This window comes from Oncorhynchus clarkii, chromosome 17 (assembly GCF_045791955.1).
Source record: "Oncorhynchus clarkii lewisi isolate Uvic-CL-2024 chromosome 17, UVic_Ocla_1.0, whole genome shotgun sequence".
NCBI lineage: Eukaryota > Metazoa > Chordata > Actinopteri > Salmoniformes > Salmonidae > Oncorhynchus > Oncorhynchus clarkii.
In genome coordinates, this window is record NC_092163.1 from 40,782,827 (window position 1) to 40,804,855 (window position 22,029).

At 40.9% G+C, this 22,029-nt stretch overlaps 1 protein-coding gene across 1 annotated transcript in view; it reads right to left on the reverse strand.

Moving 5' to 3' along the window:
* Positions 1–4,626: 4,626 nt before the first annotated feature.
* LOC139369741 (DENN domain-containing protein 2D-like) overlaps positions 4,627–22,029 on the reverse strand; it is a 29,177-nt gene continuing 11,774 nt past the window's right edge. Inside the window, exons 3-14 of the mRNA XM_071109001.1 lie at positions 21,078–21,223; positions 20,874–20,986; positions 20,086–20,155; positions 19,898–19,975; positions 19,077–19,217; positions 17,166–17,314; positions 16,862–17,033; positions 16,065–16,115; positions 15,677–15,758; positions 10,299–10,538; positions 10,069–10,131; positions 4,627–5,338 (exon numbers count right to left, since the gene is read on the reverse strand). Of these exons, the coding sequence (XP_070965102.1) occupies positions 5,304–5,338; positions 10,069–10,131; positions 10,299–10,538; positions 15,677–15,758; positions 16,065–16,115; positions 16,862–17,033; positions 17,166–17,314; positions 19,077–19,217; positions 19,898–19,975; positions 20,086–20,155; positions 20,874–20,986; positions 21,078–21,223 (1,340 nt within the window). The 3' untranslated portion in view covers positions 4,627–5,303. The remainder of the gene's footprint in view (positions 5,339–10,068; positions 10,132–10,298; positions 10,539–15,676; positions 15,759–16,064; positions 16,116–16,861; positions 17,034–17,165; positions 17,315–19,076; positions 19,218–19,897; positions 19,976–20,085; positions 20,156–20,873; positions 20,987–21,077; positions 21,224–22,029) is intronic.

Consider the following 22,029-nt stretch of genomic DNA (forward strand, 5'->3'; position numbering starts at 1 on the left):
TACTTGGCAGTATCAGAGGAAGGCCCAAAAAATTGTCAAAGAGCCCAGTCAGTCAAGTCATAGACTGTTCTCTCTGCTACCGCAGGCAAGCAGTACCTTAGTGTCAAGTCTAGGTCCAATAGGCTCCTTAACAGCTTCTTACCCTAAGCCATAAGACTGCTGAACAATTAATCAAAATGGCCACACGGACTATTTACATTGACACACCCCCACTTTGTTTTTACACTGCTCATACTCACTGTTTATTATATATGCATAGTCACTTTACCCCTACCTACATGTACAAATTACCTTGACTAACTTGTACCCCTGCACATTGTACCTGTACCCCCTGTATATAGATAGCCTCATTGTTATTTTGTGTTATATTAAACTATTTTTTACTTTAGTTTATTTTGTACATATTTTCTTATAACTGCATTGTTGGTTAAGAGCTTATAAGTAAGCATTTCACGGTAAGGTCTACTACACCTGTTGTATTTGGTGCATGTGACAAATAAAATTTGCTTCGATTTGATTACCTTCATTTCTGGATACAACAGTCTGCAGTACCCTGGTCGGCCTTTAACTTCATGGCTCCAATGAAATGGGGGCAGTCGTTCTCCCCTGCCACAAAAGTATTAAACTGTCAAGAGGAGTAAAACAAGGTTGTCCACTATCGGCATATCTATTTATTATGGCCATTGAAATGTTAGCTATTAAAATCAGAGCCAACAATAATATCAAGGGGTTAGAAATCAAGGGCTTAAAATCAAAAGGTGTCATTGTATGCTGATGATTCATGCTTTCTTTTAGATCCCCAATTTGGATCCCTACACAGCCTGAGGATCTAGATACTTTTTCTAACCAAATTATGTTGCAGACAATTACATTGATGGAATATACAACCTGCACTATTAAAAGCTGATCTACTTGCAATTTTTTTTTTTTTTTTACAAAAACATGAATGAAAAACAAATTAACAAAAATAGTTAAGATTTTGTTACCATGGAAAGGAAAATAACTTTATTTGTGGGACAAATCACCCTGATGAAGTCTTTAGTCATATCCCAGTTTACCTATTTGCTTATGGTATTGCCTACACCTAGCAGCCTGTTTTTTAAATATTATTAGCAAAAAATATGACATTTTATATGGAACGGCAAGCCAGACAAAATAAAACGGGCCCATTTATATAATCAATTTGGAGGGAAGAAATTAAAATATTAAAGCATTAAACATCTCACTAAATGCAGTGATATAAAAGTTATTTTTAATTCCATACTGGTTCTGTAGCAGATTAGTAAGAATGCGTCACCCCATGTTCAAGAATGTCCTTTTCCCCTTTATTCAGATTACAACCTCACTTTTGTTTTTTCAAAAATGAAATCTCCAAAATATCTTTATTTTTAAAACAAGCCATAGAAAGTAGTTGAAATTTCAGTTTAATCCACCAGAAAAGACAGAACAAATATTGTGGTTAAAGTGAAATATACTAAATTGTTTAAAAAATATATAATCGTTGTAAATTATATAAATAGGACTGGTGTTGTCCAGGTAGACCCATTGTAGCAGCAATCAACTCTGACATCCAACATTTCTAAATTTGTGGATTACCACATTAAACCGATGGTTGAGAATCTCCCATTTAATGTCAAATACACTAGTCACATGAGCTCATTGATAGAGGGCTTAGGAAAGTTACCAGAGGGCACCCTGCTGGCCACTTTTGATGTGGAGAGCTTGTACACTAACATCCGGAGGAGGCTTGCAGGCACTGCAACACTTCCGTCAGCAGAGACTCTACCCTTGCTCCATCCAATGATTGCATCTTACAACTTACTGAACTGGTATTATCCCATAACTACTTTTGTCTTTGAGTCAGACTTTTTCCTTCAAATTCGGGTTGTAGCCATGGGCTCCCCTTTTACCCCAACTATGCAAACCTGTATGTGGGACAATTTGAAGAAGCATTCCTTTATAAAACAGAGACACACCCCTTACTTTATAAAATACTTCTATGGAAGAGATACATAGATGATGTCTTTGTGCTCTGGGAAGGAAGTCAGTAGGAACTAAATTAATTCCAAACTCTACTAAACGAGAGCTTTGAATATCTCATTCACCATGCAGACTGATAAGAGAAAAATAAACTACCTGGATTTCTGGATTATCAAAGAGAATGATGCATTACACACAGACTTGCACACAAAGCCCACAGATCGCAATACCTTGCTATGTGCGCATAGTATGCATCCCCTTCCCCTCAAGAATGGTCTACTATATTGCCAGTTATGCAGAGTTAAACGAATCTGTGGCCACCAGTCAGATTTTGAAAGCAATGCTAAAAGAATGACAGATCAATTCAAAATGAGAGGCTACAAGGACAAAACTCTTGATGCTGCAATGATGAAAATATCTCAAAAACCAAGAGGAATTACAAAAAACTCAACCAAAGAAGAAAAACAACGCATCCATCTTTTGCACTAAGTACACCAAGGGTTCGGAGAAAATGAAAGGAATCCTGAAAAAGCACAGGATATTCTGCAATCTGACAAAAAACTGCACACCTCTTCAAGAAACCCCCACTGGTGGTCTATAAGCGTGGTCACAATATTGGAGCTAGTTTGGTGCGATCTGACATGCCCTCTGAGCCCACCAAATGGGAACTACAAATGTGGCTCATGCGCACACAGTGCAATAGCACTATAAAAACATATTTCTTCAGACACCCACATACAGGTCGAAAGATCCCTGTTAGGGGTATCATCTCATGCAAGACCAAGAGAATAATCTCTCTCATCACCTGTTCATGTGGAAAAGCCTACGTAGGACAAACAAAAAGACAATTAAAACAACACATAGCTGAACACCGCAGCTCAATCAGGTGTAAGAACATTGACTATCCAGTAGCAGCTCATTCTGTTGAAGCTAACCATCCCATCTCCTCCCTCAAATACACAGGCATTGAGCATGTTGCTCTACCAAGGAGGGAGGTAACATCGAGATCCTACTACTACAAAGGGAGGCTTACTAGATATCCTATCTAAAAACATTGACCCCTAGTGGTCTGAATATTGACTTTTATCTCAGGCCCTTATGGACAAATTTTCCTTCATGAGCAAGTCTTATAAATTGAACAACTATTTTTTCAGCTTATTATCGTACACCTAATATGTTCCCCCTGTTGATGCCCATTATATATTAAGGTTGAACCAAAAGATTACATGTAACAAAAATGAAATTGAATTAAATAAAAATGCATGTTGATGCTAATATGATGTACAGTGCCTTGCGAAAGTATTCGGCCCCCATGAACTTTGCGACCTTTTGCCACATTTCAGGCTTCAAACATAAAGATATAAAACTGTATTTTTTTGTGAAGAATCAACAACAAGTGGGACACAATCATGAAGTGGAACGACATTTATTGGATATTTCAAACTTTTTTAACAAATCAAAAACTGAAAAATTGGGCGTGCGAAATTATTCAGCCCCCTTAAGTTAATACTTTGTAGCGCCACCTTTTGCTGCGATTACAGCTGTAAGTCGCTTGGGGTATGTCTCTATCAGTTTTGCACATCGAGAGACTGAAACGTTTTCCCATTCCTCCTTGCAAAACAGCTCGAGCTCAGTGAGGTTGGATGGAGAGCATTTGTGAACAGCAGTTTTCAGTTCTTTCCACAGATTCTCGATTGGATTCAGGTCTGGACTTTGACTTGGCCATTCTAACACCTGGATATGTTTATTTTTGAACCATTCCATTGTAGATTTTGCTTTATGTTTTGGATCATTGTCTTGTTGGAAGACAAATCTCCGTCCCAGTCTCAGGTCTTTTGCATACTCCATCAGGTTTTCTTCCAAAATGGTCCTGTATTTGGCTCCATCCATCTTCCCATCAATTTTAACCATCTTCCCTGTCCCTGCTGAAGAAAAGCAGGCCCAAACCATGATGCTGCCACCACCATGTTTGACAGTGGGGATGGTGTGTTCAGCTGTGTTGCTTTTACGCCAAACATAACGTTTTGCATTGTTGCCAAAAAGTTCAATTTTGGTTTCATCTGACCAGAGCACCTTCTTCCACATGTTTGGTGTGTCTCCCAGGTGGCTTGTGGCAAACTTTAAACAACACTTTTTATGGATATCTTTAAGAAATGGCTTTCTTCTTGCCACTCTTCCATAAAGGCCAGATTTGTGCAATATACGACTGATTGTTGTCCTATGGACAGAGTCTCCCACCTCAGCTGTAGATCTCTGCAGTTCATCCAGAGTGATCATGGGCCTCTTGGCTGCATCTCTGATCAGTCTTCTCCAGTTTTATATCTTTATGTTTGAAGCCTGAAATGTGGCAAAAGGTCGCAAAGTTCAAGCGGGCCGAATACTTTCGCAAGGCACTGTACAATATTCTATTGTTTCTATATGATAATAGCGTAATATTTAATATGCCATATAGTATTTTGTAACCATTTCACTAGTTCATTTGAATTGACTTAATCATTATGACACCTCTCACTATTGTCATTGGTTACACTAATTGCACTGTTTGTCTACATAACCTGGTTCAAGTATTCATGAAATTACCCTGAGGAAGGCACAGTGATGCCGAAACGTTGATAAATACCCATTAAATTGCTGGGAGTTTATACATGAGTGTGAGACTTACTTTATTTTTTACACATTTTTACCCCCCCAAAAAAACATGGAAATGTCCACTCTACCCAAAAATACAACCAACTAAATCCAGCATTACCACAAAAATGGAAGAGGCAAGTGGAAGTGGGAAAAAGTAAGGAACTTGGCTGTTTACCCTGCATTAAAGACCAACATTGGTTAAAGACAATTCTGATTTTCAAAAAAGTATATCACTTGTATTTAAGAACCAAAACAAGGGACAACTGTGCCATATACAGTAACAGTCAAAAGTTGACATATCTACTCATTCCAGGATTTCTTTATTTTTACTATTTTTTTTTACTATTTTCTACATTGTAGAATAGTGAAGACATCAAAACTATGAAATAATCATGTAGTAACAAAAAAAGTTAAACAAATCAAAATATATATTTGAGATTCTTCAAAGTAGCCACCCTTTGCCTTGATGACAGCTTTGCAAACTCTTGGCATTCTCTCAACCAGCTTCACCTGGAATGCTTTTCGAACAGTCTTGAAGGAGTTCCCACATATGCAGAGCACTTGTTGGCGGCTCTTGCTTTACTCTGAGGGCCAACTATTCCCAAACCATTTCTATTGGGTTGAGGTCAGGTGATTGTGGAGGCCAAGTCATCTGATGCAGCAGTCCATCACTCTCCTTGGTCAAATAGTCCTTACACAGCCTGGTGATGTGTTTTTGGTAATTGTCCTGTTGAAAAACAAAATGATATTCACATTAAGTGCAAACCAGATGGGATGGCATATCGCTGTAGAATGCTGTGGTACCCATGCTGGCTAAGTGTGCCTTGAAATCTAAATAAATCACTGATAGTGTCACCAGCAAAGGACCCCCACACCATCACACCTCCTCCTCCATGCTTCACGCTCTATCGGCAGGACAGAACAGCAGCCTCTGGTAAGACACGGGGTAAGGGCCCTATGCATATCTGTAAACAATAGCTGGTGCATGATATCTAAGGAAGTCTCAAGGTTTTGCTCACCTGAGGTAAAGTATCTCATGATAAGCTGTTGACCACACCATCTACCTAGAGTTTATCTGTATTTTTCGTAGCTGTCTACAAACCACCACAGACCGAGGCTGGAACTAAAACCTCACTCAATGAGCTGTATTCCCCTATAAGCAAACAGGAAAACGCTACCAGAGGTGGCGCTCCTAGTGGCGGCGCTCCTAGCGACACCAGGATGCTGCCTTCTAGGCAGAGTCCCTCTGTCCAGTGTGTGTTCTTTTGCTCATCTTAATCTTTTCTTTTTATTGGCCAGTCTGAGATATGGCTTTTTCTTTGCAACTCTGCCTAGAAGGCTAGCATCCCAGAGTCGCCTCTTCACTGTTGACGTTGAGACTGGTGTTTTGCGGGTACTATTTAATGAAGCTGCCAGTTGAGGACTTGTGAGGCGTCTGTTTCTCAAACTAGAAACTCTAATGTACTTGTCCTCTTGCTCATTTGTGCACCAGAGCCTCCCACTCCTCTTTCTATTGTGGTTAGCGCCAGTTTGCGCTGTTCTGTGAAGGGAGTAGTACACAGCGTTGTACGAGATCTTCAGTTTCTTGGCAATTTCTCGCATGGAATAGCCTTCATTTCTCAGAACAAGAATAGATTGATGAGTTTCAGAAGAAAGTTATTTTTTTCTGGCCATTTTGAGCCTGTAATCGAACCCACAAATGCGGATGCTCCAGATACTCAACTAGTCTAAAGGCTGATTTATTGCTTCTTTAATGAGGACAACAGTTTTCAGCTGTGCTAACATAATTGCAAAAGGGTTTTCTAATGATCAATTTGCCTTTTAAAACGGTACACTTAGATTAGCTAACACAACGTGCCATTGAAACACAGGAGTGATTGTTGCTGATAATGGGCCTCTGTACGCCTATGTATTCCATTTAAAAAAATCTGCCATTTCCAGCTACAATAGTCATTTACAACATTAACAATGTCAACACTGTTTCTGATCAATTTGATGTTATTTTAGATGGACAAATTGTTTTTGCTTTTCTTTCAAAAACAAGGACATTTCTAAGTGACCAAACTTTTGAATGGTAGTGTAGGTCCCAGAGGCTTCTAAACAGCTTCTATCCCCAAGCCATAAGACTCCTGAATAGCTGTCACGCCCTGGCCTTAGTTATCCTAATTTTCTTTATTATTTTGGTTAGGTCAGGGTGTGACATGGGGGATTTATGTGTTTTTGTCTGGTCTAGAGGTTTTGTACGTTTATGGGGCTGTTTCCTTTCTAGGTAGTTTTGTATGTCTATGGTTGCCTAGATTGGTCTGTCGTTGTCTCTGATTGGGAACCATATTTAGGCAGCCATGTTCTTTGGGTATTTTGTGGGTGATTGTCTTCTGTCTTTGTGTTTAAGCACCAGATAGGACTGTTTCGGTTTTCACATTTGTTGTTTTGTATTTTGTAGTGTTCTCGTTTATCGTCTATATTAAAGATGTTGAACACTAACCACGCTGCATTTTGGTCCTCCTCTCCTTCAGCGGAAGAAAACCATTACAATAGCTAATCAAATGGCTACCCAGACTATTTGTATTGCCTCCCCCCCCATGCTGCTGCTACTCTCAGTTATTATCTATGCATAGACACTTTAACTACCTACATGTACATAATTACCTCGACACCGGTACCCCCTGTATACAGTGACGCTATTTGCAACGGCCGTTGTTGGTGGAAGAAGAGGAGGACCAATGCGCAGCAAGTGTCCATATTGATAATGTATTATCATGAACACAAGAGAACGAAACAGTCCTGAACGGTGAATACAATAATACACTGAACAGAAAATAATCACCCACAATTCAAAGGTGAAACCAGGCTACTTAAGTATGGTTCTCAATCAGGGTAAACGATTGACAGCTGCCTCTGATTGAGAACCATACCAGGCCAAACACAGAAATCCCAAATTATAGAAAAAAGAACAGACTGCCCACCCCAACTCACGCCCTGACCATACTAAAACAAAGACAAAACAAAGGAACTAAGGTCAGAACGTGACACTATTGTTATTTACATCTTTAATTATTTGTTATATCTTACTTTTTTTTGGGGGGGGGGGATTTTCTTAAAACTGCATTGTTGTTTAAGGGCTTCTAAGTAAAAATTTCACTATAAGGTATTCGTTGTTGTATTCGGCGCATGTGACAAATACAATTTGAAATATATTTTATATTTGAGATTCTTCAAAGTAGCCACCCTTTGCCTTGATGACAGCTCTGCACACTCTTGGCATTCTCTCAACCAGCTTCACCTGGAATGCTTTTCCAACTCATCCCAAACCCTCTCAATTGGGTCCTGTTGAAAAACAAAATGATAGTCCCACTAAGCGCAAACCTGGATGGGATGGCGTATCGCTGCAGAATGCGGTCGTAGCCATGCTGGTTAAGTGTGCCTTGAATTCTAAATAAATCACAGATAGTGTCACCAGCAAAGCAACTCAACACCATCACACCTCCTCATCCATGCTTCACAGTGGGAACCACACATGCAGAGATCATCCGTTCACCTACAATGCGTCTCACAAAGACACGGCGGTTGGAACCAAAAATCTCAAATTTGGACTCCTCAGACCAAAAAGGACAGATTTTCACCGGTCTAATGTCCATTGCTCGTGCTTCTTGGCCCAAGCAAGTCTCTTCTTATTGGTGTCCTGTAGTAGTGGTTACTTTGCAGCAATTCGACCATGATGGCCTGATTCACTCCGTCTTCTCTGAACAGTTGATGTTGATATGGGTCAGTTAATAATTTATTTGGGCTGCAATTTCTGAGGCTGATAACACTAATGAACTTATCCTCTGCAGCAGAGGCAACTCTGGGTCTTCCTTTCCAGTGGCAGTCCACATGAGAGCCAGTTTCATCACAGCGCTTGATGGTTTTTGCAAATGCACTTGAAGAAACTTTCAAAGTTCTTGAAATTTTCCAAATTGACTGACCTTCATGTCTTAATGTAATGATGGAATGTTGTTTCTTATTTGAGCTGTTCTTGCCATAATATGGACTTATTTTACCAAATAGTGCTATCTTCTGTGTACCATCTCTACCTTGTTACAACACAACTGATTGGCTCAAACGCATTAAGAAGGAAAGAAATTCCACAAATTAAGACACACCTGTTAATTGAAATGCATTCCAGGTGACTACCTCATGAAGCTGGTTGAGTGAATGCCAAGAGTGTGCAAAGCTGTCACCAAGGCAAAGGGTGGCTACTTTGAAGAATCTCAAATATATATTTTGATTTGTTTAACACTTGTTTGGGTTACTAGATTATTCCATGTGTGTTATTTCATAGTTTTGATGTATTCACTATTATTAGAAAGTATAAAAAAAATCATGAAATTAATAGGTGTGTTCAAACTTTTGACTGGTACTATGCATGCATGTATGTATGCATGCATGCATGCATGTATGTATGTATGCATGCAAATATATATTGGGGATTGGAAATGATGCAGACAATTACATTGATGGAATCTACTTTCTAGCCGCACTATTAAATCTGATCTAGCCCCCAACAAATGTTATAAAAATCCTATACTGTCACCCTCAGCCAGCATCACAACTGTATACAACTATTTGACATTGTACACAGTGTTATATAACTGTAAAAAAAAAGTATTTATTCCTCGTGTCACTATTTCTATTTTAAATATATTTTTTATTTCATATTTTTATTTCACCTTTATTTAACCAGGTAGGCTAGTTGAGAACAAGTTCTCATTTGCAACTGCGACCTGGCCAAGATAAAGCATAGCAGTGTGAACAGACAACAACACAGAGTTACACATGGAGTAAACAATAAACAATAAAGTCAATAACATAGTAGGGAAAAAAAGGAAAAAATCTATATACATTGTGTGCAAAAGGCATGAGGAGGTAGGCAATAAATAGGCCATAGGAGTGAATAATCACAATTTAGCAGATTAACACTGGAGTGATAAATGATCAGATGAACATGTGCAGGTAGAGATACGGGTGTGCAAAAGAGCAGAAAAGTAAGTAAAATAAAAACAGTATGGGGATGAGGTAGGTAAATTGAGTGGGCTATATACCGATGGACTATGTACAGCTGCAGCGATCGGTTAGCTGCTCAGATAGCAGATGTTTAAAGTTGGTGAGGGAGATAAAAGTCTCCAACTTCAGAGATTTTTGCAATTCGTTCCAGTCGCAGGCAGCAGAGAACTGGAAGGAAAGGCGGCCAAATGAGGTTTTGGCTTTAGGGATGTTTAGTGAGATACACCTGCTGGAGTGCGTGCTACGGGTGGGTGTTGCCATCGTGCCCAGTGAACTGATTTAACTCTGTATCGTTGAAAAAGGACACGTAAGCATTTCACTGTTGGTCTATACCTGTTCTTTTAAGAAGCATGTGACAAATAAGTTGTTTATTTTGTCTGAAGATGCCTATATTTACACCACAAGCCCTCTCACCTCTCTTTGCTTTCTCTTTCTTCTTACTCTCTTGGTACTCCGCAATTTTTTTGTGGAAGAATCCTAAAAAAAAAACAAGACAGGTGAAAAACACATTTTTGCTAGGTGGGTAAGTGAATATGCATCTATGAAAAATGTTTTTAAAGTTACCCACACATCTATCTTTGGAAGTACAAAGATATATTGTATTCTACTACATTCTATTCTGTCAGGTAGTGATGCGGTCAGACCTTCCTGTGTGGGCCGTCTCTCCACTTCCTGTATGAAGATGTCAAACATCTGTGTCTGGATAAAACGCTTGACAAAATGTTGGCTGGCCTTGTGCTCGGAGGCCTTGCAGAAGCTCTTCTTCTGGAACACCCCGGGCTGCCTACCGCTGCTGCCTTTGACATGGGAGGAGAAGTGACCCACCGTCTTCACAAAGAAGGAGAGGAAGGCCTCCGAGACCACCTTGTTTAACTCCTCTGAGGCTAGACACAAAACACAGAGTGAAGAGAATACAGACGTTTCAGTCAGGATGCTGAGGAGGTGTCTATAAAAACACATGTTGGAAGTCCTCCGACAACACGCCTCTACTATGTTCTGAGGCTGGACAAAACACGGCGTGAACAGAAGATTCAGTCAGTTTTAAAGTATTGTCTGCTATAAGACATCCTATGATGCTGACACAATCATAGGTTGGAAAGCAGAAGACAACTGTATGGCAACCACAAAACATGGTGAAAGTGTATGTGGGGCTTGGGTCTGTTTGTATGAGAGCGTAGGGGTTGAGGAGTAGCATCTGTGTCTGGATACAACCTGGTATCAGAGCATTTCGTATTATTCTGTTCGTAAATACGGTATACTCCAATTGGGGGGGCGGCAGGGTAGCCTAGTGGTTAGAGCGTTGGACTATTAACCGGAAGGTTGCGAGTTCAAACCCCCGAGCTGACAAGGTACAAATCTGTCGTTCTGCCCCTGAACAGGCAGTTAACCCACTGTTCCCAGGCCGTCATTGAAAATAAGAATTTGTTCTTAACTGACTTGCCTGGCTAAATAAAGGTAAAATAAAAAAAATAAATAAAAATAAAAAATACTCCATTTAGAATGATATGTTACGTTTCGTATGGTATGTATTAATTTGAGGATGTCCATCACCCATTTCGTATGATGTTACCCATTACAATTTGTATTATATGTTACGAATTTGTCATATGTACAATATGTTACGAATTTGTAAAACGTATTATATGTTACCAATTCTTGCTAGGTGGCTAACGTTAGCTAGGTGGCTAACGTTAGCTGGGTGGCTAACGTTAGCTGGGTGGCTAACGTTAGCTGGGTGGCTAACGTTTGCTAGGTGGCTAACGTTAGCTAGGTGGCTAACTTTAGCTAGGCTAGGGGTTAGGGTTAAGTTTAGGAGTTAGGTTAAAGGGTTAGCTAACATGCTAAGTAGTTCCAAAGTAGCTAAAAAGTTATTAAAAAATTACTAATTGGCTAAAGTTGTCCATGATGAGATTGAACTCGCAACTTTTGGGTTACTAGAAGTTCGTCCGACCAACCACCCTCCTTTCATTTTTGCCTTAAGTAACCATCCGTCCTCTGAAACCATACCAAATGTAACATTTCAAACTAAAGAGTGTCACGGATTTACATACAGAATAACACAAAATGCTCTGAGACCAGGTTGCTGGATCAACTTAGGCATTGCAGTACTAGAGGTTGACCGATTAATTGGAATGGCCGATTAATTAGGGCCGATTTCAAGTTTTCATAACAATCGTAAATCTGTATTTTTGGACACCGATTTGGCCGATTTTTTTTAAATTATTTTTTTTACACCTTTATTTAACTAGGCAAGTCAGTTAAGAACACATTCTTATTTTCAATGACGGCCTAGGAACGGTGGGTTAACTGCCTTGTTCAGGGGCAGAACGACAGATGTTTACCTTGTCAGCTCGGGAATTCAATCTTGCAACCTTGCGGTTAACTAGTCCAACGCTCTAACCACCTGCCTCACATTGCACTCCACGAGGAGCCTGCCTGTTACGCGAATGCAGTAAGAAGCCAAGGTAAGTTGCTAGCTAGCATTAAACTTATCTTATAAAAAACAAATCAATCATAATCACTAGTTATAACTACACATGGTTGATGATATTACTAGTTTATCTAGCGTGTCCTGCGTTGCATATAATCGATGCGTTGCGCATTCGCGAAACAGGACTATCGTTGTTCCAAAGAGTACCTAACCATAAACATCAATGCCTTTCTTAAAATCAATACACAAGTATATATTTTTAAACCTGCATATTTAGTTCATATTGCCTGCTAACATGAATTTATTTTAACTAGGAAAATTGTGTCACTTCTCTTGCAACAGAGTCAGGGTATATGCAGCAGTTTGGGCCGCCTGGCTCGTTGCGAACTGTGTGAAGAATATTTCTTCCTAACAAAGACAGCCAACTTCGCCAAACGGGGGATGATTTAACAAAAGCGCATTTGCAAAAAAAGCACAATCGTTGCACGAATGTACCTAACCATAAACATCAATGCCTTTCTTAAAATCAACACACAGAAGTATATATTTTTAAACCTGCATATTTAGCTAAAAGAAATCCAGGTTAGCAGGAAATATTAACTAGGTGAAATTGTGTCACTTCTCTTGCCTTCATTGCACGCAGTCAGGGTATATGCAACAGTTTTGGCCGCCTGGCTCGTTGCGAACTCATTTGCCAGAATTTAACGTAATTATGACATAACATTGAAGGTTGTGCAATGTAACAGGAATATTTAGACTTATGGATGCCACCCGTTAGATAAAATACGGACCAGTTCCATATTTCACTGAAAGAATAAACGTTTTGTTTTCGAGATGATGGTTTCCGGATTCGACCATATTAATGACCTAAGGCTCGTATTTCTGTGTGTTATTATGTTATAATTAAGTCTATGATTTGATAAAGCAGTCTGACTGAGCGATGGGAGGCACCAGCAGGCTCGTAAGCATTCATTCAAACAGCACTTTCGTGCGTTTTGCCAGCAGCTCTTCGCAATGCTTCAAGCATTGCGCTGTTTATGACTTCAAGCCTATCAACTCCTGAGATTAGGCTGGTGTAACCGATGTGAAATGGCTAGCTATTTTTTTTTTCTTTTTTTCCCTTTATTTAACTAGGCAAGTCAGTTAAGAACAAATTCTTATTTTCAATGACGGCCTAGGAACAGTGAGTTAACTACCTGTTCAGGGGCAGAACGACAGATTTGTACCTTGTCAGCTCGAGGATTTGAACTTGCAACCTTCCGGTTACTAGTCCAACGCTCTAACCACTAGGCTACCCTGCTGCGGGGTGCGCGCTAATAGCGTTTCAAACGCCACTTGCTCTGAGACTTGGAGTAGTTGTTCCCCTTGCTTTGCATGGGTAATGCTGCTTCGAGGGTGGCTGTTGTCGATGTGTTCCTGGTTCGAGCCCAGGTAGGAGCGAGGAGAGGCACGGAAGCTATACTGTTACACTGGCAATACTAAAGTGACTATAAGAACATCCAATAGTCAAAGGTATATGAAATACAAATGGTATAGAGAGAAATAGTCCTATAATAAATAACTACAACCTAAAACTTCTTACCTGGGAATATTGAAGACTCATGTTAAAAGGAACCACCAGCTTTCATATGTTCTCATGTTCTGAGCAAGGAACTTAAACGTTAGCTTTTTTACATGGCACATATTGCACTTTTACTTTCTTCTCCAACACTTTGTTTTTGCATTATTTAAACCAAATTGAACATGTTTCATTATTTATTTGAGGCTACATGTATTTTATTGATGTATTAAGTTAAAATAAGTGTTCATTCAGTATTGTTGTAATTGTCATAATTACACAAAAAAATCGTAATAATCGGCCGAACTCTTTGCAGTACCTAGAGTGGAATTTCCAGGGTTGTGCCATGGTCAAGCCCTGGGTATTCATGTTTGTACAGTATGTTTCCACAACAACACAATGTACCACACTGTGGTATGCGAGAGCAGGGTTGGGAAGGTTACTTTTTAAATGTAATCCGTTAGTTACTAGTTACCTGTCCAAAATTGTAATCAGTAACATATTTTTTGGATTACCCAAAATCAGTAACGTTATCTGATTGCATTAATTTACTTTTAGATTACTTTCCCCTTAAGAGGTATTAGAAGACGACAAAAATGGATGTTACCAATTGAATGACATCTATTGCAGGATAAATCAAGGTAAAAGTTTACATAGCTGGCCATATATAGATGTTATGTTTTACTTTATGGGTTGGTTGTGTAGGCTTCATCTAACCCATCACTTTCTACTACATATAATAATATCTTTACATTAATATGATTTATAAGTCCAAAAATGGATATAGCAAATACAGATTGCCCCTTTTAAGTCTATCAAAAGTGTGCAAGTCTGAGCATGTGTCCATTAGGCCTACGAATTTATTTGTTTTTCATCATCATGAATTAGATTGAGCAATAAAAGCCCCACTTTTATTCCATAGGCTGGGATCCGCCCTATGCAGCTGTTGAGCGCACTGGCTGTCCACTGGTTTCAAAAACAATGATTGATAAACAGCTTAAACTTCTTGAATTCAACCATTATTGGGTTCAAATACACATTTAGAGTTCTGAACAGCCATCCACAACAACCATAATCCGTAAGGCGCAAATAGCTAAATCAGAGAATAGCAGTGTGATTCACAACAATGCGCTATGTAGATATCAATAATAAGTGATATCCGTATCGCCATAGACGACACCACTGCTCTCATCCTTACCTCCAAGCGTTTTCTCAGGTTGGAAAATCTTTGGATGACATCAGTCGCACCATTGGAAGACATAGCTTGGACTGTAGCCCACAAAAGCCTATTCCTGCTCTTTTCCTGCGATCCATCATACACATTTGGTGTGTCATCATAGTGGTCTCTGACTTGTGATCAGACATGCTCAGGTGGAACAAAAAACTTTTTTCAGTGCTGATTTGAATGTCATTGAGAAAACAGAAGTGTCAAAGATTTATATCAATAACAATATTATTTCTGGTACCGTAACTGATTAGTTACCTTCTTTCTGTAATCCCTTACAAATCCATTACTCCAACCCTGTGCGAGATATGTATATTTCTATTACAGCAATCATGAAACCCATTTCGTTGCACATCCATATTCTTTTTCACTCATTCTTCACAGAGGATTTCAGTTCTATTATTGGGTTTGTATGGACCGTGACGCGAACTTATATGGTTCAATTTGTCAGTCTTAGCTGAAATCGAATTAAAGTCTGAGTCACTCTTTATTTAAGGGCTCGAACACACCAATAGTGTTTGCCAGCTGAGAGTACTTGTGAACCAAGCGCAAACCGATTTTACCTGTAGCACGGAAATGTCGGCAGTCAGAGGTCAACAGCGCGCTGAACGATCGGTAGATGAACGGGAGATCCTTATTTGGTGTGACCTGTGAGACCCTTAACTGTTTACTGGAACCTCTTAAAAAGCCATTTCAGCCCAATAAACAAGAGTGATGTGTTGATAGTACAAATTCCCTCAGATTGTGTTTGGCCCTAGTCATCAGGTATCTACGTCGTCATAACAAAATGGAGGACGGGTCCACTCACTGGAGTTGTCTCTTCTGCAACACAAGGCCTGGAGAAGCTCCTCCTGTAGTTTCTCTGGTAGGATGGTGCTCTCGTCTCCTATCTGTGCCAGAGAGAGAGGATACACACACAGACAGGAACCTGAGAGGTTGTTGTCAGACCAGCGGTAATGTTTAGGCATTTCTGAGAACACACACACATTTGGCCAGAGAGAGAGAAAAACATTGAATAGAACTGGTCTGAACTGCGCACACACACACACACACACACACACACACACACACAGAATACAAAATGAGAATCATGTGAGGAGGAGTGATACTAGTTTACTGATATGATTGTGTTATGATTATTTCTGTATGTTTGTTTCTGAACCCAAGGGGGGAAATACGGCACATGCAATACTTACACAGGTTATGAAGGTTTTCTCTGCTCCTTCTGTCAGATCCACAATGAGCATCTGTTTGTAAGACAGAATAACACACATTAAGACAGATCTGCATGTGTGGGGAGAGAGAGAGGACACACACACACAAATAAATAGACAAACATAAATCTTCAGGTTGGAGATAACCAGCGAGTGTGTGTGTTTTCCATAGACTGTAATCGTGTTAGTAGTTGCTTAACGAGTGTCACTGGATAGCTTCCATCTGCAGCCTGTAACACAGTGTAGAAGCCAGAATGCCTTAACCCAAACACACCAGTAAACAGACAGTAAAACAACTGATTGTTCACGGCACTCAACAACTGCCCTTAAAAGGCATACTTCAGCATCTACTTCCCCAGAGTCAGATGAACCCACGGATAACATTTTTATATCTCTGCGTGTAGTTTGAAGGAAGTAGCTAGCGTTAGCACAATGATTGGAAGGTTATGGTAACTGCTAGCATGCTAGTAGATACCATAGATTTCCAGTCACTGTGCTAACTTTGGTTAGCATTGGCTCACGAAACAACCTCTAACTTTGTTCATATTGGATGCAGAGACATAAAAATGGTATTAATGAGTTCCTCTGACTCTGGGGAGGTAGATAAAGGGTTTCATTGCCAAAATCCCAAAGCATCCCTTGAAACCTATTGGGAAAAATAAAAATGGCAATTCTGGCTTTTTTCCCCAACAAACAACTCATCATCACAGTGTTTTTTTTAAGCTGACATATACACAAACACATTATTCTGCTCTGCCAGACACAGAACACACACTCACATCGCTCTGGTCGGTGACGTCATCCAGTTTGCTCCTTTGGACACCAAGTAGGTAGGGAGTGGGTGCCATGACGACATCAATCAGCACTGAGGGAACGATGGAGATGAAGGTGTGTTGCCATGTGAACGGGTAGAGCAGCGCCGCAACTGCATGCAGCACCTGAGACAGGGTACTGTAGGAGGGGAAGCAGGTACAAACTTCACACCCATTCAACATGCAGACAACAGGCCTGCCCATGTCCCAGACAACCCAGGCTGGGATGTCCTTTTTGGGGTTAGGATTAGGGTAGGGGTTAGGGTTGTACCTGAGTTCTTCAGCCATGAAGATGATTCGTCGTTCAAGCACGGTGGACGCAAACACCTTCAGCACCTCCTCATTTGTGAGACAGTGGAACAGTGTCCGGAAATCCACATGCTCCAACCATGAGTCCAACGGCCTCGTCAAACTGATGATCTGGAGACGCACAGGGCAGGGGCAGAGCGACAGCAGGTCTTCAGTGTGTGTATACGTTTGTGTGTCTGTATCTTAGTGCCGTAATCTAGGATGAAGGTCCTAACGCTTTACCTGAAGCTCTCCCGCACTCTGTTTGTGCCATTCTGTTTGTGCTTTTCTAATAACCAATTTCTGTGTTCATGCAAGTGACTGACTATCAGTATCTGCAATTTAATGAAAAAATCTCATTTTCAAGGTCTCAGCTTGGAGAGAAGAAGCCTTGTGAGGTACTGGTCTGTCACATGCATGAACCTAACTTTAATGATGAATGATGACTAAGCTAAATCATGCCTTTGTAACATGCCTGTAAGCAGTATATAAGAGATCTAACGAGACTGCCCCAATAGAGCTCCTGACAGACGTGTACTATGGTGCATCAAGTTTGTTGGAACCTCTCCAGTTAAATTAACAGTTAAGATCTACTTCCAAGTGTCCCTGTGTATACATTTTTTTCTAATGGGGTTTTCAACCTTCTGAATCTGGCAGGTCACATTGAGAATGATATTAGATCATTTAAAAAAAAAATGGTAGCCGTTTGCCATGAGCAGATATTGGGTGTGTTAGGGTGGTAAGGTTAAAGCAGCAGACTGTATGCAAAAGTCAAGGAGTGAAATTGGAGGAGGTGCATCGGCGATCGCCGAAAGTCGGACACTAATGTGGTTTTCCAACAGCCAGGCTCAGATCAACATGGCAGTGTTGCCATCGTCTTTAGAAATGTTGAAATAAACATGTATCTAACCCCTATATCACACACGCTGTACTGACATGATATAATGTGCATTGTAAAATAAATGAATGAGAGCCTTAAATATCAAATTTATTTGTATGTATCCATAAATTGCGGCAAATTGGCTCCTGTTTCAATCATGTCTTTGTTCGCGTGGGTCAAACAAAAACATCCTAATGACTGGTTGATAATACAGCCTCCCACAATGCTGGCGATGGCTTCAGGATGACATTAGTGAAGAGCAACTGCAGAAACCTATAGTTGACCGCAGTCAAACCTTCCAACCTACTGTTAACTTTGTGCATCTACATCATCTCACTGAGTCTACCTTTAAACCTAACCTATGACCTGACCCGTCACTATGTATTACTGCTACCAAGTGGCAAGAAGTGACATTAAAAAACACAAACTATACAACACATAAATGTCTCCCAGCCTCCCAGGCACAGGAGGTTGGTGGCACCTTAAATTGGGGAGGACGGGCTCATGGGAATGGCTGGAGCAAAACCAGTGGAATGGCATCACATGGTTTGATGCCATTCCATTTGCTCCCTTCCAGCCATTATTATGAGCCGTCCTCCCCTCAGCAACCTCCACTGCTCCCAGGCATTTGCTACTTTCTGTCACTAAAACTAAACAATTGAAATGTTTTTATAAAACTTTAAATAAATTAAATGTAGTAAAGGGGATCTGAAAACTATCTTAAAACTAATAGAAATAAAAACAAATATAAAAAACATTTTAACAACCTTGGTGTGTGTGTGTGTGTGTGTATGTGTGTGAACCATAGCCTGGTTCCTCTCTAGGTTTCTTCCTAGGTTTTGGCGTTTCTAGGGAGTTTTTCCTAGCCACCGTGCTTCTACACCTGCATTGCTTGCTGTTTGTGGTTTTAGGCTGGGTTTCTGTACAGCACTTTGAGACATCAGCTGATGTACGAAGGGCTATATAAATAAATTTGATTTGAATTTGATTTGTGTGTGTATCGATACTCCATACCTCTGTTCCAGACTCTGGAATGAAGCTCTTGATCTTGACAGTGTTTCCAGGAGCAGGGAACGGCGCCTCCCTCAGGCTTTGCATGAATGGATAGATCATCGCCATAGAGATCTGCCGGCGCTTCTCCACCTCATCAAAGATCTGAAGCACACATAGATATAGAATTATAAATCACCATTAAAACCATAGTAGCGCTCTTTTGCGGGAAGACAGGCCTCAATATTAAGCATACCATTTAGAATGTACCATCAGGTTTAAGTGTATTGCAAATCAGACTTATGATCGATGCTTTATATTACTCATCTAGCTGATAAGGTTGTCATCTAAGTTTTGTGTGTGTGTGTGTGTGTGTGTGTGTGTGTGTGTGTGTGTGTGTGTGTGTGTGTGTGTGTGTGTGTAGGTAGATGAGTGTCTCTCAGGTTGTAAATAGTTATAAGTAGTTTATCATAAACAGACTATCAGGTACCTTTGGAGCCTAATAAAGTAGGGAAATCATATCTCCCTGTGTCTGAGCAAAAGATTATGAGGGCAAAACTAAAAACAGACGGCTTATCTTCCTCTCACGCACAACACACACACACTTCTGTGCAGTGCACCCAAGTAGACGCACTCAGACGCCCACATAAATACACAGACAAACTGCTGACAACAAATAGACTCCTTACCTGCCTCAGCAAAGATAATCTACTGTAAGGATTAGAAGACATCCTTGCGGAATGAGACCATCAGTTCAACACTCTCAGTGTCTGTGTAGGTGTGCGAGTGTGTGTGCATGCGTCTGCAAATGCATGTGTGTGTGTTACATTGGCCACCACGCTCACCTTAGAAAAGAGTCCAAAGCAGGCCACCCGGCTGATGATGCAATAGGCCTCCGGAGCCCGCGCCCCTTTGCCATGGGGCTGTAAGAAAACAGTCAACGACATCATGTTCGTGAGAAACAAGAAAACACAATACCAGAGATTATTCTCATGTCCTATCATGAGAATCACACCATGGATGATCTATTTACCAGTAACCTCCTGCAGTAGCCATTCCTCCTACTGCCGTCGACCTCCGTCAGAACAAAGGAGAAGGTCTCACTGCAGAAAGAGAGAGCATAGAGAGAGACGGAGGGAGAAACAGATTAGCAAAGTGAACCTGCATCTACTCTATCAACATGTGTTATATCCATCTTCAACCAAAACTGTTTTCCAAAAGAGAACGTAGGATAAAGAAAACGAGACCACACAGAACAAAGGTCTCCCCCCCCCCCATCTTATAGTGGACGGTTCCTGCTTCCCTATAGAACATCCTGCTAGTCAGTGGAGCCAGACAGGAAAGCAAGGAAATGGAGAGAGAAGAGCGGTAACAACAGATTGTAGAGTTAATGACAGTAGGTAACCTGGAGACTGATTTGCATTGGCGTCCAGGTGGAGGAACAGAATCATAGAGGAAGCACTGACTGGCTTAAAGAAGGGATCCATTGTAATGAAAATAATACAGCCATTTCTTCTGGCTGTACAAATTAGTCTCTCCTCTCTATTCAAACCTGTTCTCTGGCAGATGAATAGAACAGACAGAGAGATGCCTCTGCTTTCTGGGTCAAAGTGAAGTTGTTTGCTAGATATGATGCTTTGCAGTTTGCAAACTTTGCACACGAACAACACATACACACACAGATATATTTTCAGCCAAGTGTGACTCTGAACGTGAGAGAAAACAATCAGTACGGTGGGGGGGCAGAAACAAAGAGACGAGCACAGAGAAAGAGAGATGAGGACAGTGACAGGTGGAGAGAATATGAGAGGTGGCACGTACCTGGGGTATTCAGTGAGGGGGGCCCAGTTGACCCCCTCTGGGAAACAGAAAAGGAGGATGGCTTTCAGGGACTTCTCTTCTTCCTCTCTCTGTGAGAGCTCCATATTAGCAAGCTACAACACACACACATTTTAGAGTGGTGCTCACTATGTGTGTGTGTGTGTGTGTGTGTGTGTGTGTGTGTTAAGTCAGTGTCGGTCTGACCTTGGGAAACTGATATGTGATCTGGGGTTCATACGTCCCTTGCCCCCTCTTCTTCCCTAAGCTGACCACCACCAGGTACTCAAAGAAAGAGGTCACCGCGAGGGCTGGGGCAGTAGGCTGAGGCAGGGTCAAATCCCTATCACTCCCTAAAACACAGACAGAGAGGGACAGTCAACTGTGGCTTGGAATGGTGGTTCTCATAAATGGTCTAGGAGGACCATGAAATAGTTTTCGTTCCAAACTCCACATGGCTTGGAACAGAATCATTTTATTTTGGTATTCTGCTAGTCCAGTAGGCCAAAGTAATTTGCTATATATCATGCATTGATGACCATGGAAGATGTGAGTGAATATTTAAGTTAGGATTCAGCGCTATACTAGTTTAGGCGGATGCCTATACAATGATTTATAGATTAAAACAAAATACTTAAGGCCTCCCGAGTGGCTCAGCAGCCTAACCAGAGCACAGCAGCCGGCGTCACCCAGGTTCTGTCATTACCGGCCGTGACCGGGAGTCCCATAGGGCGGCGCACAATTGGCCCAGCAACGTCCGGGTTAGGAGAGGGTTTGGCCGGAGGGACTTTACTTGGCTCATCGCACTCTAGCAACTCCTTGTGGTGGGCCGGCCACCTGCAGGCTGACTTCGGTCGTCAATTGAACGGTGTTTCCTTCGACACATTGGTGCAGCTGGCTTACGGGACTAAACGAGCAGATGTTAAGAAGCGCAGTCTGACGGGTCATGTTTCAGATGACGCTTGACTCGATCTTCACCTCTCCCGAGACCGTTGGGGAGTTGCAGCGATGAAACAAGATCGTATTCACAAAATTGGGAGAAAAAAGTGGGAAAACATGTTTTTATTTTATTTGATAAAAATAACACTCCAAAGGAAGCTAAAGAGCTAAGAGGAACTGTGTGTAAACCAACAGAAACCACAAGAGGAGAAACAAACAC